Source organism: Urocampus carinirostris, chromosome 10 (assembly GCF_059441175.1).
Source record: "Urocampus carinirostris isolate Australia breed hairy pipefish chromosome 10, RoL_Ucar_1.0, whole genome shotgun sequence".
NCBI classification, from domain to species: domain Eukaryota; kingdom Metazoa; phylum Chordata; class Actinopteri; order Syngnathiformes; family Syngnathidae; genus Urocampus; species Urocampus carinirostris.
This window is the reverse complement of record NC_142358.1, coordinates 29,476,529-29,492,618: the sequence shown is the minus strand read 5'-3', so window position 1 is coordinate 29,492,618 and position 16,090 is coordinate 29,476,529. Positions and strand designations below refer to the sequence as shown.

The following is a 16,090-nucleotide window of genomic DNA, read 5'->3' as shown; positions in this document are numbered from 1 at the left end:
GAGGTGATTGTATAAAAATGTATCACAGTACAGCAAAACTCTGATATTGCTGCCACAGAATTTGATGTTGCGCCTTCCTTGTTTCAAGATCAACTGCTACAGATGGCAGGCTGTCCGTGCGCATGAAATATCATGTCTATAGCGTTTTAGCTAACATCGGTGCTGCGCTGCCCTGCGTTTCGGATTGGTCCTCAGGTCTCCCTCGTGTCACAGGTACTTTATACAAATGTTTTTGCCCACTCTCAGACATCTGGACTGCGCGTGTGCTTTGAAGCTGATGGTTGCATTTTTGCATGTCTTGTTCCACGCAGTTTCTCATCATGACCCAGAGCTGACCTTCAACCATAGCTTTATCGAGCCTCCTTCCTCTGGTTGGGTGACTGAAGGGTCATCGTTTGAAAGTGATGAAGAGGAAGGGGAGGCGCTCTATTGCGTCCCACCAAGAGAAGGTACAAAATCTATTGGGGTCGAAGTTTTGTACAGTGCACTTTAGTCTTCTTCAATTCTAAACTGCAGTTTTTCTACACAGATGTCCCAGGAATGGATGGCGGGAACTTCCAGGAGATGAGCTCCAAATGTAACATGCTTTTGGACCCCTCGAGCTTCAGCTGCGAGGACATAACGTCTCCCTTCGATATCCCCCGCACGTCTAGTATTGCCAAATCCAAGCGGCCATCTGTCTCTTTCGCCGAGGGTACTCGCTTCAGCCCCAAAGAGAGGCGTGGCTCGGCCCAAGACCTTGCCCCTTCGACTAATCTTAAACCGAAATCCAACCGAGGTGGATTGATCCGCTCTGCCGTCCCGGGTGAGGAAGAGGTCGGGAACGCTGACAAACGAGAAGATTGCGGAGATATTTCGGTGAGGGGTTGCCAAGATTTAAGCTGTGAGGTTATAGAACAGGAAGAGGACCAAAAACCAACCAAGGCGATCCGGACCGGGTCTGGACGAAGGCGAACCATGTCGAACATAGGTGCTCAAAACAAAACGTCAGCTCCTCCCTCTGCTGATCATCCATCCGGTGTCACTACAGTGTACGTGACAGTGGGGAAGACAGGGCGGCCCACCACCAGGGTGGAACCTAGACCACAAGGCCCCGTTCAGGCTGTTTTGAGGCGACTTGGAAGCCTCCAGAGATTTCGAGAACAGGAACCCGGAAAGGTCAAAACCAAAGACCCCGAAGCTATTACCAAACCCCCCAGGAGAAAACTCGGGGCTCGCAGGAATTTATGGGAGCAAGGTGGGCCGTCAGGAGTTGAGCACGCCGTCAGGAAACCGGTGAGGAGAAGACTGGCTTCGCAAACGGGTCCTGCTGACTCAGGGTCGTCAGAGTGCATTGCCCTCAAAAGACCACTGTCGTCCATTCTAAAAAGCAATACGCCGGGGGCGGACGACTTTCAGGGAGGTAGGCCGGGACAGGATTCCCAAACTGAGAGCAGTTACTTGACAGTGGGGGCAGCAGGGGCCGCTGCCACTCACATTGAGGTCAGAACTGATGATGGTGAAGTAGTGAGTGTAAACAATGAGCCTTGCTATGAAAACGTCATGATAACACACTCAAATAATTAATACACAAACGGTAAATTTCCAAAATTTTGTTTTTCCAACACAGCAATATTTGTACAGAATATACAGCACTTTATATTAGAGGTAAAATCTCAAGCCCAAGCCCAAGTACAGTCTGAATTTCGACCCCGTAAGGCCTTAATTGTCAATCATAACGTCCGGGTCGGGCTGGGCTTCTCTGTCGCTGACTTTTAAAAAAAATAAATGTAGGTTTGTAAAAATGTACACTAAAGCTATGTGTGGATTCTAAATTATGAAAAAAAGGACGTGGTCCGCCAAAAAAAAAAAACAGAGGTCCCCTCATCACAACACGTACTGTACTAAATAAAACTTAACATAATGTCAATTCAAAGAACTCCTTCCTGTCCCAGTCTCATCCACTTGTCATTGTTCTTCTTGGTCTCTCTGTATCTCCCTCAAAGTTCCGAGTTTTATTCTCAAGGACATACTGCTGCTGTGGTTCATGGCCCTGTTTTTAACCTGTCAAAATAATGAACGAGATACGTTCCAGACGATCGTTCATAAGTCGAATTTGTTCGTAAGTTGCTTCAGTGCTATATTTTGTATGTTTAAGGTTTATATAAGTATGTTTAAAGTTTATATAAGTAACCTGTATTGTTTTGTACTAAAAAATAAACATTTATTAAGTAATATGCTCTATAAAGATAAATAAAGTTAAGTTTAACTTACTTTTGTAAGATGAGCTTCAAGAGTTAGCCGGAGACAAACGGGAGCAAAACAGGACAGGTGGTAATCAGGGTCGAAAAAGGCTTGCGTAGTATTCACTGAGGTTTGCAGACGGACTGACACCAATGGACTGACAGGACTGGGTTCAAATAGTGACAGGGAGCCAATCAGAACCTGCGGCGGGTGGCGCCAAATGAGCAGGCACAGCTGAGTCACATCAGTAATCATGACTGTTTTTCTACATTGGTGGTTTTAGATGATGGGATTAAAATAAAATGATTTGTTTATATGATGGCCAACCAATTTCCATAGTTATAATCCAATTAATCAAGTTCAATTTTGTGGCAGGCACCCCACCCCTTAATTTTAAATTGAAATTGTTCGTCTGAAACTGAAGTCCCTCAAACATTCCCCCAGTGACAAAACGGTGCAGATAAGTAATGTCTTTATTTGTCAAGGATGAACAAAAAAACATAATTCTAAACTGTGATGCATCCACACAGTTTCAGTTAATAGTTCTATAGCTTTTTACCTGCTAATAAACGTTATGAGCACATGGAGCTGGTATAAAGTTTATATGAATGTATGAAATATTCAAAAAGACTAAGTATAAAAAACAAACTTGTAACAAACAGTGCCACTCACAGCTAAAGACGTCAAACTTTCCGTTTTATTAGGCTTGCAGTGAATGAGTTAAATGTAAAAAAACCTTGCATATGATACATGAGGGTATTATGATGTAATGGAAGTAAACATAGTGGGTCACTAACACCTTGGACTTTAGTCTATCTTCAATATTTGCCCATGCAGACAAGCAACCCACATCTGTGTTACTCTGCTCTTTTTTGAAGCAAACATCTGAAAAAAGAATTGAGGTTACTTCTTCTCAGGCCCCGCTTTGTCCTTGCAGCCGAGCCAGTACTTGGCAATGGGTCTGGGGTAGGGAGGCATGGCCGGGTCCACTCTCTTGGTGCTGAGGTCCACTCTATAGTATTTATCTGCACATCACAGGGGGATAAAAGTGTTTATTGACTGCACGAGGGACACATAAATACCACACAAGTATCTGTTCTTGGACTCGAACAAGAAAATAATGAATAAACCCTTGCATCATAAACAACTGCTATCATAAAAACAGTGTAACCAAAAAGGTCATTTTGAATTGTCATGCAATTGTAAAAATGAGTCACTCAATGTCAAAGTTATAACAAATTCTAATAAAGCAATAAAATGTAGGTTTAATTACAAAGTTATCCACGTTTTGCCTGTGTCTCACGTGTTTAGGCGGCTTCTATTTTGATGACTGCCATAAATGTAGAAATAAGTCAACTGACACGAGATGTGACTGTTGAATGTTTTAGATTAAATCAATTATTTTTAAATCCCAGCGTCATGGTAAAATCTTATTAAACTCCAAGTGACCGGGACAAGCAGTGGACCCAAATGCGTAACATTTCACACAATGCTCTAAGACAGGGGTCAGGAATCTTTTTGACCCAAAGAGCCATGAAAGCAAAAAATGTTTTAAGAAGAAATTGAGAGAGCCACATCATATATTTTCAGACAAAATTGAAAAAACACACTCTCTAGACAAAAGCTAATTCTTCAGCACATTTTATTTCACTGTGTGTCATTTGATGATTTAATCAAATGTATGAAATGATAATAATGTCAAATCCTGTGTCCCAAATCAATGTAAATATGCCGTTTACAATTTGTCTTCCACCTTCAGTTAAGAGTGTTGAGGATTTTTTTTTCCATGAAATTTGTCCTCAATAACAGTTTCAAAACAATGTGCATGCAAAGTTTTTTTGTAAAAATGTCACAAATTACTGCAAACGATAAGCATATTGTCATATTCACTTTCTGGTAGACTGCACCGAGCGAGAGAGAGAGCAGGAAGTGCCTTGCGCTGTGTGCAGGGATCCGCCCACCTGTACTGCTCACCCAATCAAAGTCGTTTGCCAGCGTTTTTATTTATCAGTTAATGGTTTCTTATCAAACTTCTGCATTAAGTTGCTTCGGCTTTATATTGACCAAAATCGGGATGAAATCACTTGACTTAGGAACGCCACAGAGAGATGTGCAATAGTTACATTTTATTTCGGAACCATATGTACTCATGAAAAGAGCCATATCAGGCTCCCAAGCCATAGGTTCCCTACCACTGCTTTAAGAGATCGGGGAAGTCAGGGCGAGAGGAAAAGACAGCGATCTGGTCCTCGCTGGACTGGAGAAGGGGAAACCCTCGCAAACCAAGCGTGGTTGAGGATCGGAAGCAAGTCGGGCACTTATGTACAGCACGTGTAATTTTGAGAGATGATTATATCATTTATGAATCACTTTTCAATCAGTTTAGTGAGGTTCTTCTTTTTGAGTTTATATAAAAGTCACGCTAACCCTGAGTTACATCAGAACCAACTATAATGGTAGTATAATATTACTTTCTCTTTGATTAATTTCTTAAGGATGTCTATGGTATGTCCTAGTTATTTCTTTTGGTTAATCAAACAAAATTTCTTTGTCATACTTTAGGTTTCACAGTAAATGTATAGTGGCAATTGAAATAAAGCTAGAACATGAAAGCATGTGCAGGGATTTACCTCCTTTAAAAAAGTAGACACTCTGTACAGGCAGCCTCCTCTCATAAAACGCGTCGTTCCTGTATCTGGAGTCGTAATTGCCTCTGTTGTTTTGCCGGTAGCCGTCCCTGCGCCAGTCCTGGTCCCGGTCCTGATCCCAGCTTCGGCTCCAATCTCGTCCTAGCCTTTCCTCCATCTCCATCCTCCTCTCAGCCAGCCTCAGACCCATGTCCATACCCCTCTCAGCGAAGCGCTGGCCCATGTTCATGCCCCTCTCAGCCATGGAGTCCCAGAAAGGCGAGCGGTTCCACCTCCGGCGCCCCCATTGTTGACTGTACTGCTGATTGTACTGCTGTCCGTACTGCTGGTATCGGTCCAAGTGTCGGTCGGGCTGGGGACGCCTCGGGGGGACGTAGAGTCGGCCAGCCATGACGGCGTCCACCGGTGACTTAAGGCCTTTCCAGTCTCTGTCAATGAAGTGGTAATGGCTGTGATGCTGGGGAACTACAAAAGAAATCAGACCGAGGAATACAATTAAATTTGTCATGGACATTTTGTTGAAGATTTAAAAAAAGTAAATAATAAAGCATTGTTTTTTTATTGGGCTGTAGATAAAAAAGATCAATGAATGTGATCTGTGAGGGCGGCAGTAGCTCAGGAGGTAGAGCGATCGTTTTAGGATTAAGGGATCCCAGTTCGAATCCCGGCTTGTCCGTGTTACTTGTTGAAGTGTCCTTGGGTAAGACACTGAACCCCCAATACCCCCAATAAGCAGGTTAGCGCCTTACATGGCTGCACAGATCACGGCCGCTATTGGGAAATGTGAAGCACAATGTAAAGCGCTTTGGGAAGTCATTGACTTGAAAAGCGCTATATAAATGCAGATCATTTCATTTCATGTGATAAAATAAAATCTGTGTTTCCCACACTATAGGAAGATTGTGGTGGGCCGCGAGGGTTTAATTGGACCCGCCAAAATTTCAAAAACTTGTATTATTATTTCAAACATGGCTCAGAGGCATGGGGTTTGAGAGCAAATGAGCGTGATAGGTTTAATGTCTTTGAAATAAGATGCTTGAGTAGTATGTGTGTCATGATTACTGATGCGAGGCACCTGTGCCCGTTCCCTGGCGCCAACAGCCCTGGGCGCTGATTGGCTCCCTGCCTCTTTAAACCCCCACCTTCCTGTCATCATTTGTCGGATCGTCTGCGAACCTTTGCTACACGCAAGGCAAGCTTTTTTGAACTCCTGACTTTATCCTGCCCTGTTTTCCGTCTGATTCCCGTTGCCGACCTCTATTCTGGACCCATTTATGTTTTTGCTCCTCCGTCCAGGCCATCGACCTGTTTTTTCTCGCTTTCGACATTGCCTTCGCTCGACACGGAAGTGCCACTTCCGTGTTCCCAGCGATCTGCTACCAACGATCACCGTATCGTGGGTGGATACCCTTTCCTCCTTCTAAATAAAGCTAAGTAAAACGGACGCAATTGGGTCCCGTCTCCGTTCCTGGTCCGTGACAATGTGTGGAGTGGCATGACAGGATAGGTTAAGGAATGAGGAAGAAAGAAGAACTGGTGTGGTGAGAGAGCTTGCAGAGAGGGCTGATGAAAATGTTCTGAGATGGTTTGGACAAATGGAAAGAATGGATGAAGGCTCTTTGACTAAAAGAGTATGTAGTGCAGAAGTGGTGGGAAACAGAATTAGAGGAAGGGACAATATGGTAGGATGGATGGAGTGAAACGAGTTCTGGATGTGGGTTAATATAATTGATGCAAGGTTGTGTGCTAGGGATAGATATGAATGGCAAAGGATAGTTAAGAATGACTGATATCAACGCATATGATGCAGAGGGGGTAAACCAGTGTATGCTGTCGGGCCACTTCGCTGATGAAGGGTTGCGCATTGCACAGCAACTCGTCCCTTGTTGTACTGTGGGCCTAATATTCGGTATCCGGTTGGGAGGAGCGAAGGGGAATAAATGTTTGGTGTGTTCTTGATTTGAGCCATCCCCCACCAGGGGGATATGGCTTTAGTATATGGATAGATATACAAATACGAAGTTATTCAGAATAACTATGAGATTTCTCAGTATGTAAATTATTTCAAATTCCATGGTGTGCATTTGTGCACACATTCAACCCCTCCCTCTGTGTAAAGCGCCAATTCAGGTGTTTGTCCCGCCCCGCCAATACTACGGTTAGACGGATGGGTAAAATGCGCTTTCCCTAAGTTGAATATTTTTCAACCCTCTGTGACCAGAAAAAAAGTGAAGTGCTGAGCATTCTGCACAGAAACCAGCCAAGTAAATTATTGCACTGCTGGGTTTTCGTTGTACTTCATAAAGAAATAAAAAAACCTGACCAATACCGATTTTAATCCAAAATATTACATTGAGGAAATCTTTTTAATATACATTCACAAATACTTATATCTGGTATCAATACTTGCCCATTTCTGTTAAAAAAACACTATGCCTGTTAACACTTTACATTATTTGGTATTACATACAAACACAGATAGACCAAAACCGATTCTGGGGAAAAATATTAAATTCAGGAAATTGGTTCTGGTCTGGGAAATTTTTTATTTGGATTAGACAAAAATAAGCTAATCAATGAAAAGATTTAATGAATTGAAAAAAAAAAATTACGATTTTCCTTTTTTTAATGAATTTGTTTAATTTTTACAATTGAGAAGCTAAAATTATTATTATTAAAATGTATTTTAAGTCCTTGAGCAATTCTAAACTAGAATATCACAGCTCTGACTGCTTTAACTGTGCCCTTGAGCAAAGCACTGACAGCACTCACGGTCTGAGAAGAGATCACTGAAGTAGCTCTCGTAATTTCCAGAGTACATGCTAGTATAGCGCCCGAACAGCGCCGATGGCGATCTCCCTGCCACGCGAACGCACTCCTCGTGGGACGGCTGGTGCATAAACTCATAAATGTAGTACTGATCCGCTGGTGAGGACAACGAAAAGAACCAAAATAATGCGTGATGTCACATGCTTAGAAATAAAGCATAAATTCTGGTTTCACCTTTAAAAAAATAAACTCGCTCTCTGCCATTGTAGCTGTGAGCTGGTAGGGCAAAAGCAGCATCCACGTTATCCGGAATCTTATTAAAACCCACGTTGATCGTCCGAGGGTAGTCTTCATCCAAAACACCGTCGTCAAATCTCCAATACTTGTCACCCTGAGTGAAATGATCTCAACATAAAGTTTCCTTCATTTTAACGTTTTACCTAGGACGCTTGCATACCTTAAATATGTATGTCTTCCCGTGGCAGTTGATTCTGGTGAAAGCGGCGTCAATGGGCCCGGTGATGCCCCACACGTCCTTTATGAGTTTTGGATAGCCAGGAAGTACTGTCCTCTGGTCAAGCTCAAAAAAGTACTTACCTGCAAACAAGTATCACGATGACTTGCATCGAAGACACACCAAACACAAAAAATTAAAGCTCCCTCCCATTCATATTGAGTTAAAAAAAATGAATGAATTGTCATGAACCAGAACAGGATCAGGACCCAAACGCGTGACGTCTCACACAAGCCTTTTATTGTACGGGAAATGGGGAGTCATGCATGTTAGGCAGCAGTCTGGCGTGAAATGATAGGAACCTAGAGGCCGACGAGATCGATACCAATTGTCCGAGTAGATATCGAACAGATTGGGTCGATACCGGACAGGACGGGACAGACAGGAATTATAATAAAACAGGATATCGAAACAAAACAGGACAAACTGGAGCGAATAATAAACAAAAGTAGACGGGAAAGAAACTGGAAACCGATATCAAACATGACAGAAATAAACGGGAACAATACCAGACAGGAAATGCCAACAGGAAACAGGACCGAGTCAAAACCCACGTCTTGCGGGGCAGAGGTTCGTTGACGGACTGACAAACGAAGAGTAAGAGCACTAAGCTTAAATAGACGGAAAGCCAATCCGTCAATGAGCCTCAGCTGGCGCCACACGGGCGGGGCCAATTGGGCGCCATGGCAACCGTGACATGAATGTCCTTTAATGTCACAATACAAAAGTACAATAACTGAGCGCTTCTCCTGTCAGTGCAAAAGGATGAAAAAGATAAAAAGATAAAAATGTGTGTAAAAATGTAAAAAAGCAATATACTAATGATGTGTTATAAATATGTGTGAGTTCCTGGAGAGTTGTGCAGGTAGCATCATTCACAGTGTAGTAGTATTAAACAATTGCACATATGCATTATGCTCCTGAATGCTGTAGATCAGTGTTCAGGGTGGTAATGGCTCTTGGGAAAAGGCTGTTTCTTATTTTGCTCATTTCCATTAAACAGTTAGCTTCTTTTTCGTCATCACGAGTGGCAGCCATTTTGTTACTGTCGACTGAAAAGGAGATGCTACATTCGAATGAAGTAAGAAAGTAAGACTTTTCTGTTTTCATACAGTGATACCACTTCTTATGAATTTAACTAGTTCTGGGAGTAGCTTCGTAACCTAAAAGGTGGGGTGCATAGTTTGACAAGTCTTAAAAAGTTGAAAGGAGAATTTTCTATATTGTCAAGTAAACGCATTTTGAATGTAAATGCGCTAATCCGCCCCCAACCCCGCAAAAGTACAGTATGATATGTTTTTAAATAAATCATAAAAAAGCAGCAGAACATGAAATAAATACATGTTAAAATTAGATTAGAAACACGAAACGAGAGGAAAACGCTGTTAAAAAAAACAAAGAATGAAGGATGTGATAAAGAAATTAATTTAACTTTTTGCCTCACATTTCTTGAAAACTGATCCAATGACATCTGCTTTTCGATTTTCAAGAACAGGGGAGTGAGTCTTAGATGTTTTAAAGGCCCTCCCCTGAGAACTTTCTTTTTAGGAATTAAAAAAGCAGATCCTCCCAAAAGAGTGAGGGAATCAAGGAACATGATTGGCCAATCGTGACAATGATGCAAACATCACTGCGCAATACGCGTCAAAATAACAAACTCGCATCCTATGAGATCTCCTTTGCAAGTGTCCAATAATCAAAACAGATTAAACTTATCAAACCCAAAAACCCAGTAGTTTTGCATCTTCCTTGTAGTTTTTTTGTCTAGGGATCAATATAAGACAAGGTCCATTTGAAGTTGAGTCTTAAATGTTATTTGGGTTTTAATGCTTTAAACACATTTTTAACATTTGTTTTTTTCACTTTTTCTTAAGTAATATTAAACATTTCAAACCAATTATAATTTCTTTATATTCTTTATTCTCTATGTTTTTATGATTTTATGTCTTGTTTTTATTTATTATTTCGCTTACAACTTTTTAAATTGTATTTTTTCATTGTCTGTACAGTGTCCTTGGGTGGCCTGAAAGGCGCTTTTAAATAAAATGCATCATCATCATCATCTTTAAATTTAAAAATGTGTTTGGTTAAAAAAATCAATTCTCTTGATTATTTTTAAAGTGTGTTTAAAGGTGGTGTCTATAATTTCAAAATGTTCTGCTGGCTGAGGCCATCTTCTGGCTGAAATCTTTATTGCAGGTTTCGTCAGGTTCTTTGTGTTGCACGGGCAAGTACGTAATTTTCTTAAACCGTATCGTTATTCGATAGCTCTTTTATCTTTTTTTTGTGTGTGTTGTTTTCTGTCACGGTTGCCACGGCGCCCAATTGGCCCCGCCCACTGACACCAGCTGAAACGCGTTGACAGATTGCTGCCGGACTACTAAAACGCGTTCTCGCGAGTTGCCTGGTGTCAGAGTGTCTGCGTAACTCCTGCTAGATTCTGTGTGATATGCCAAGTCCTGTGAATTTGCCTGTGTTTTTATCGTGTTTTATTTTCGGCCGGATCTGTTTGATTTTGACCATTCCCTCGTTCTGATTTCAATCCACTTCCGTGACCATCGATCCCTGGATCGAGTGTGCGCGCTTTCCCCCTCTCCCCAATAAACTGTGCGTAACGCTACGCAATTGGGTTCTCATTCCTGTTTCCTGTCCTGGTTCGTGACAGTTTTCTTACTTTCACCATTTTCATCTGGCCTCAACACCGAAAGTAAAAGTAGGAGAAAAGCAGACAGGCGCAGTAAAATGAAAAAATATACAAAGGCTCTTTGAACACAGTTGGGCATTGTTTACACATCCTTAATACAGAATTCTCCTTTCAACTTCTTAAGACTCGTCAAACTACGCACCCCGCCTAGTATGTATTAATCAACTAATTAACTTTAACTTTGAGTTCACCAGGGAAAAATGCAACTCATCATAATTAAACGTTTTAGTTTCTTGACAGCACTGTTCGGCTACGAGTTTTAAAATGGTTATATAGCTCTTTTCAAGTCAATGAAGACCTCCCAAAGCGCTTTACAGTGTGCTTCACACTTACCCATTCACATACACACACACACACACCAATAGCGGCCATGCAAGGCGCCTTTGAGACATTGGGGGCATTAGGGATTCAGTGTCTTGCCCAAAGACACTTCGACATATAACACGGAGGAGCTGGGAATCGAACCTGCGATCTCTTAATCCCAAGACTAGCGCTCTACCTCCTGAGCTAATGCCGCCCCGTTTTAGTCTGAAAGTCTTACCTCTGAAGGCAATGATGGAGCCGTTCTTCAACTGCATAAAGGCATCAAAGGGCCTGCCGCTACAGGACTCGGCATCCGGGTCAGGTTCCCCAGTGGTACCGGGCGTGGTCATAGGTGTAGTCGGAGGTGAGGTAGTCTGAGTGGCTGTGTTTCCCATGTTCGTTCTAACTGTGGGCTTTGCTGACATCCTTGTTGGAATTTGGTCTTCTCCGCCCTGCACGGGCTTCACTTTTGGTGGCCGCGTGGTTTTTGGAGACCTCGGCGGAGGTTTGTTCATTTCAAAGGTGGCCTCTTGCGGCCTTTGTGCCCCAGGGACAAAGTCCGGGATGGGTGGAAGAGTGGGCCAGAGGAACGGCGATTCAGGCGTGGACCGAGTTGCACTTTCAAGATCATCGTCGTCGTCTTCCGCTAACTCGAATGTATCCCCGCGAGCTGAGAGGAGACAGGAAATCTATAATTAACTTATATTTGGTTTTAACTCACCACAAGAGGGGATTCGTACTCATCATGCCGCAAGTGACCTCGAAGTCGAGACAGCAGCTCTTGTAGTACTTGCACATGCTGTCGCACTGGCACTTCTTCTCCGAGTCGAAGCCGTTCTCACAGCGACCCATGCACGACTCTGATGATAAAAAAATTTGGTTGGTCAATACATTTTTTAACCAAAACTTCATTGACCAAATACATAGTAAAGCCGAATTTATTCTTTTCAGAACTCTCTCTTTTTTGGAGCACCACATTTGTTTTTCAGATAGTTATACCAGGGAAACAGAGTAAAAAAACTATCAAGTCTCACTTAAAAACGCCTACATAGCAATTCTAAGTGAATTTTTTTTTACCATTTTTGATAGTTCAAAGTACCTTAATGAAGACACACACACTCCCGGATTTATGAAACAGAAAAACAGGATTTGGGATCTTGGCTGCTACCAATAATATCTAAGGTAATTACTCCAAAACGTAGTAATTATGGATTTTGCAGTCCATCAATATTCTTAATTTGATCAGTCCAAATGAAAAATGTATAGGTACACAAACCAATGAAGAACTTGCGCTGTTAAAATAATCTCCTTATTGTAAGAACCGGGAATTCTTTCATAGAATGTCAGAAATTAAATATGATTTGCCCCTGCACCAAAAAAATGGTCTTCTTTTATTGGTTTACCTCACAGGAACCAAAGGCATCTTGTTGGAAGAGTTGAGAAAGATGGCAGAACAGAAGGCAGCAAACTCGTTCTTCCAGTACTTGTCGTTAAGGAGAACAAAAGCATGTCTGCCCCAGGACCCCCCTCCCCATATTTTATGTTGACAATATCTGTGTATTATTTGCCCTCATGTAGGTTTTAGATCAGGGGATGGTGTCATAATTGTCATGATTACCCAAGTGGAGCCACCTGGGGTAATCATGTGGCGCGCTGGAATGTGCTTCCTGATTGGTTAATGCTCCCTTTTTAAAAGCGTTACGCGGAGAACTCTTTGTCGGAGGATTACTTTTTACCCCGTTTGACTCGCCTGATTTTCCTGTGTATTTTTGACTTGTTTACCTGATTCTGCCTGCCTCCGATTCGACCTGCTTTCGTCCCACGCTACGATCTTCTCTTCAGTCCTGGTCAACTCGACCTGCCTTCGTCCCACGCTACGATTGATCACGTCTCCCGCTAACCCTTACGCTTCCCCAAATAAAGAACTGTACGAACGCTCTGGGGTCTCCTGCTCTGTTCTGGTCTTTCCTGACAATAATAGTCTGTGGTTTGCAATAATCTGTGGTCTGTGCAGCCCTTTGAGACTCTTAAGGGCTATACTAATAAACAGGACTTGACACAAATATTTCATTGAAATGTGTTTATTTTAAAGCACACACTCAATTCAACCATCTTAATGCAGAAAACAAAACAACAAAACGAAAAAAACAAAAAACAAAAAACAAACACAAACAACGTTATCGTACATGTTTGAAGGGGAGTAGGAAGAAGCATATGCTTAATAAATCCTACCCCTTTGACTTCATTAATAATTGTGTCCCAAAGTTAGCCCTTCTGTGTATTTACAAACAAACACCTCTTGAATATACATTTCGTCCTGATTGCTGATGCGGGGCACCTGGGTCTGCTCCTTTGGCGCCAGCTGCCTCGGACGCAGATTGGCTGCTTGTCTCTTTTTGAACCCCGGTCTACGCTAGGTAAGCCTTCCGACCCTGACTCTTACCTGTCCTGATTCCTGTTTGATTCCCAGCTTCGATCCCTATTCTGCACTTGACTACGTTTTTTGCTCCCCCGTCCCGGCCACCGATCTGTTTTTCCCCGCTGTCGACACTGTCTTCGCTCGCCACGGAAATACCACTTCCGCATCTGAGTAACCTGCTCCCCACGATCAACGATCTATGAATCGTGTATACTACCCTTTTCCTTCTTCCTAATAAAACTAAGAAAAATGCACGCAAGTGGGTCCTGTCTTCGTTCTGGTCCTGACGCATTTTCACATTGGCTCTGTGGATACACAGTCCCTTTTTTATTATCATCATCATTACTTCCATCACTGTTTTATACTACCAGATTAATTTAATTTTACCCATCTATTAACTGTAAAATGCTAGTAATCACTTAATATCATTAGTTACAAATAATAAGAGAGAGAGAAAGAGAGAGAGAGAGAGAGAGAGAGAGAGAGAGATAGAGAGAGGTAGAGATAGAGATGGGTAGAAATAGATAGAGATAGAGAGAGGTAGAGATAGAGAGAGATAGAGAGAGGTAGAGATAGATAGATAGATAGATAGATAGAGAGAGAGAGGCAGAGAAAGATAGATAGATAGATAGATAGATAGAGAGAGAGAGGCAGAGAAAGAGAGATAGATAGATAGATAGATAGATAGATAGAGAGAGATACATAGAGATAAATAGAGGGATAGAGATAGAGATAGAGAGATAAATGGATAGAGAGAGATAGAGAGAGATTGAGAGATAGATAGATAGATAGATAGATAGATAGAGAGAGGTAGAGTTAGAGAGAGAGAGGTAGAGTTAGAGAGATACATAGATAGAGATAGATAGAAAGAGATAGATAGAGATAGATAGAGAGAGATACATAGAGATAGATAGAGAGATAGAGATAGAGAGATAGATGGATAGATAGATAGATAGATAGATAGATAGATAGATAGATAGATAGATAGATAGATACTTTATTCATCTCCATAGGAAAATGACGGTTATAATCATTATAATGATTATTATGCTAATATTAATATAATAATAATATTAATAATAATAACAATAACAATGTTGATTAGCTTACATCTAATATTTGCCATATCATTCGAACGACATTTTCTTCCTCCCTTTACCTTGCCAAAATTGTTTTTTTGTATCTTGATTTGAACAGGTGAATATTTGTTTGAGCTCATCCTGTAAGTTTAACTCCACATACAGACACACATTGTTTCATGTCAAATTATATTTACTACCACTATACTGATACAATTATTACTGTTAAATTGGCTCTGGTGAGTTTCCACTTTCTTCTCGAAAACAAAATCACATGTGATGTTGAAAGAGAGGCAGATTTCATCAATTAATTGCCAAGATAGCACGAATAAAGTCTTAAAGGGATAGTGTGTAGATTCGATCTGCAACCGCAGTGGAAATGTTTGAATCTAGGCTTAAGAGACAGTTCTATTCTATAGCTTATGAATGACCTATATTCCATGTTGATAATATATTTTCACACTGAAAGGGGGATTACCTCATGTGTGGTCCCTTCTCAAGGTTTCTTCATTTTCCTCATGTTGAGGTTTTTGAGTTTTTCCTTGCCCTCATGTAGGTTTTAGATCAGGGGAGGGTGTAATGTTAGTCTGTAGTTTGCAATAGTCTGTGGTCTGTGCAGCCCTTTGAGACTTTTTGTGATTAAAGGCTATCCAAATAAACATGACTTGACTTGACTATTATTTAGCGCCTCCTAGTGATAAAAAATTCATTTAAAAGAAAAAAACAATATTAATATAAAAAATGAGCAAAAATCATATAAATGTGTCTTTATTAAAAATTACTCTTAGGCTCACCTAGAGGGGGTTGACATGATTGTCCGCCGCAAAAAAACAAAACCTGTCTTTCCCCCCCTTTTCTGTTGTCTTCCTTTATTTTTCTTTCTTATACCCCTTTTCTTCTTTTCACTTATTTCTTCATTCTATTTTCTGCTTTCTTTTTTTTTCTTGTTTCCTCTTTATAGTCTCATTTTTTTTCCTTCTTTTCTTTTTTCTTTGTTTGCTTTTTTCCCTCTTTTTTTCTATTTTCCCCTCTTTTACCTTGCTTTCTCTTATGTTTTTTTTTCCTTTGCTTTCATTCTTCTTTTTTTCTTCAAAAAAGGCTGGACAAAAGAAAATGAGATGCAAAATTATGCTTTTTGGTCACATTGATTCACCGTAGTTTGCATTCTTTCGTTTGCCTTTTAGTACTGATTTATGGATGCACGGCACAATACAGTCCCCTCTAGTGAGTAAAATATATGCACTGTCGCTTTAAGTACTACCTGCGCGCTGTTGTTTATTATAATTTCAATGGTAAACAGTGATTTGTACTCACCATCGGCAGCTAAAGTCCAAGCGACGAGAGAGAGAAATGCCACGGCCCACAGCTTCATGTTTCCTTTGCTGCGGGGAAAACAGAATGAGAGCAAAAACGATGGACTGAGTGCTCCCA

The 16,090-nt window shown here is 41.3% G+C and overlaps 2 protein-coding genes across 4 annotated transcripts in view; one reads left to right on the top strand and one right to left on the bottom strand.

Moving 5' to 3' along the window:
• Positions 1 to 3,811, top strand: part of scarf1 (scavenger receptor class F, member 1) — an 18,262-nt gene extending 14,451 nt beyond the window's left edge. For all 3 annotated transcript variants that reach the window (XM_088345176.1, XM_088345175.1, XM_088345177.1), the window contains 3 exons: positions 89 to 213; positions 312 to 449; positions 530 to 3,811. In XM_088345176.1, coding sequence (XP_088201302.1) covers positions 89 to 213; positions 312 to 449; positions 530 to 1,566 — 1,300 coding nt within the window. In that variant the 3' untranslated portion in view covers positions 1,567 to 3,811. The remainder of the gene's footprint in view (positions 1 to 88; positions 214 to 311; positions 450 to 529) is intronic.
• vtna (vitronectin a) lies at positions 2,679 to 16,090 on the bottom strand. Its single transcript, XM_088345178.1, has 8 exons — positions 15,974 to 16,090; positions 11,902 to 12,021; positions 11,400 to 11,831; positions 8,098 to 8,237; positions 7,875 to 8,031; positions 7,644 to 7,796; positions 4,854 to 5,336; positions 2,679 to 3,248 (listed from the first exon to the last, which is right to left on the bottom strand). The coding sequence occupies exons 1-8, from the start codon at positions 16,029 to 16,031 to the stop codon at positions 3,127 to 3,129; spliced, it is 1,665 nt and encodes a 554-aa protein (XP_088201304.1). The 5' UTR covers positions 16,032 to 16,090; the 3' UTR covers positions 2,679 to 3,126.

Coding starts and splice junctions, on each gene's coding strand:
- vtna (XM_088345178.1), bottom strand. CDS start 16,031: ATGAAGCTGTGGGCCGTGGCATTTCTCTCTCTCGTCGCTTGGACTTTA. Junction 8,238..11,399: donor CTCCATCATTGCCTTCAGAG/GTAAGACTTTCA, acceptor ACTTGTTTGCAG/GTAAGTACTTTTTTGAGCTT. Junction 7,797..7,874: donor GCGAGTTTATTTTTTTAAAG/GTGAAACCAGAA, acceptor TGTCCTCACCAG/CGGATCAGTACTACATTTAT.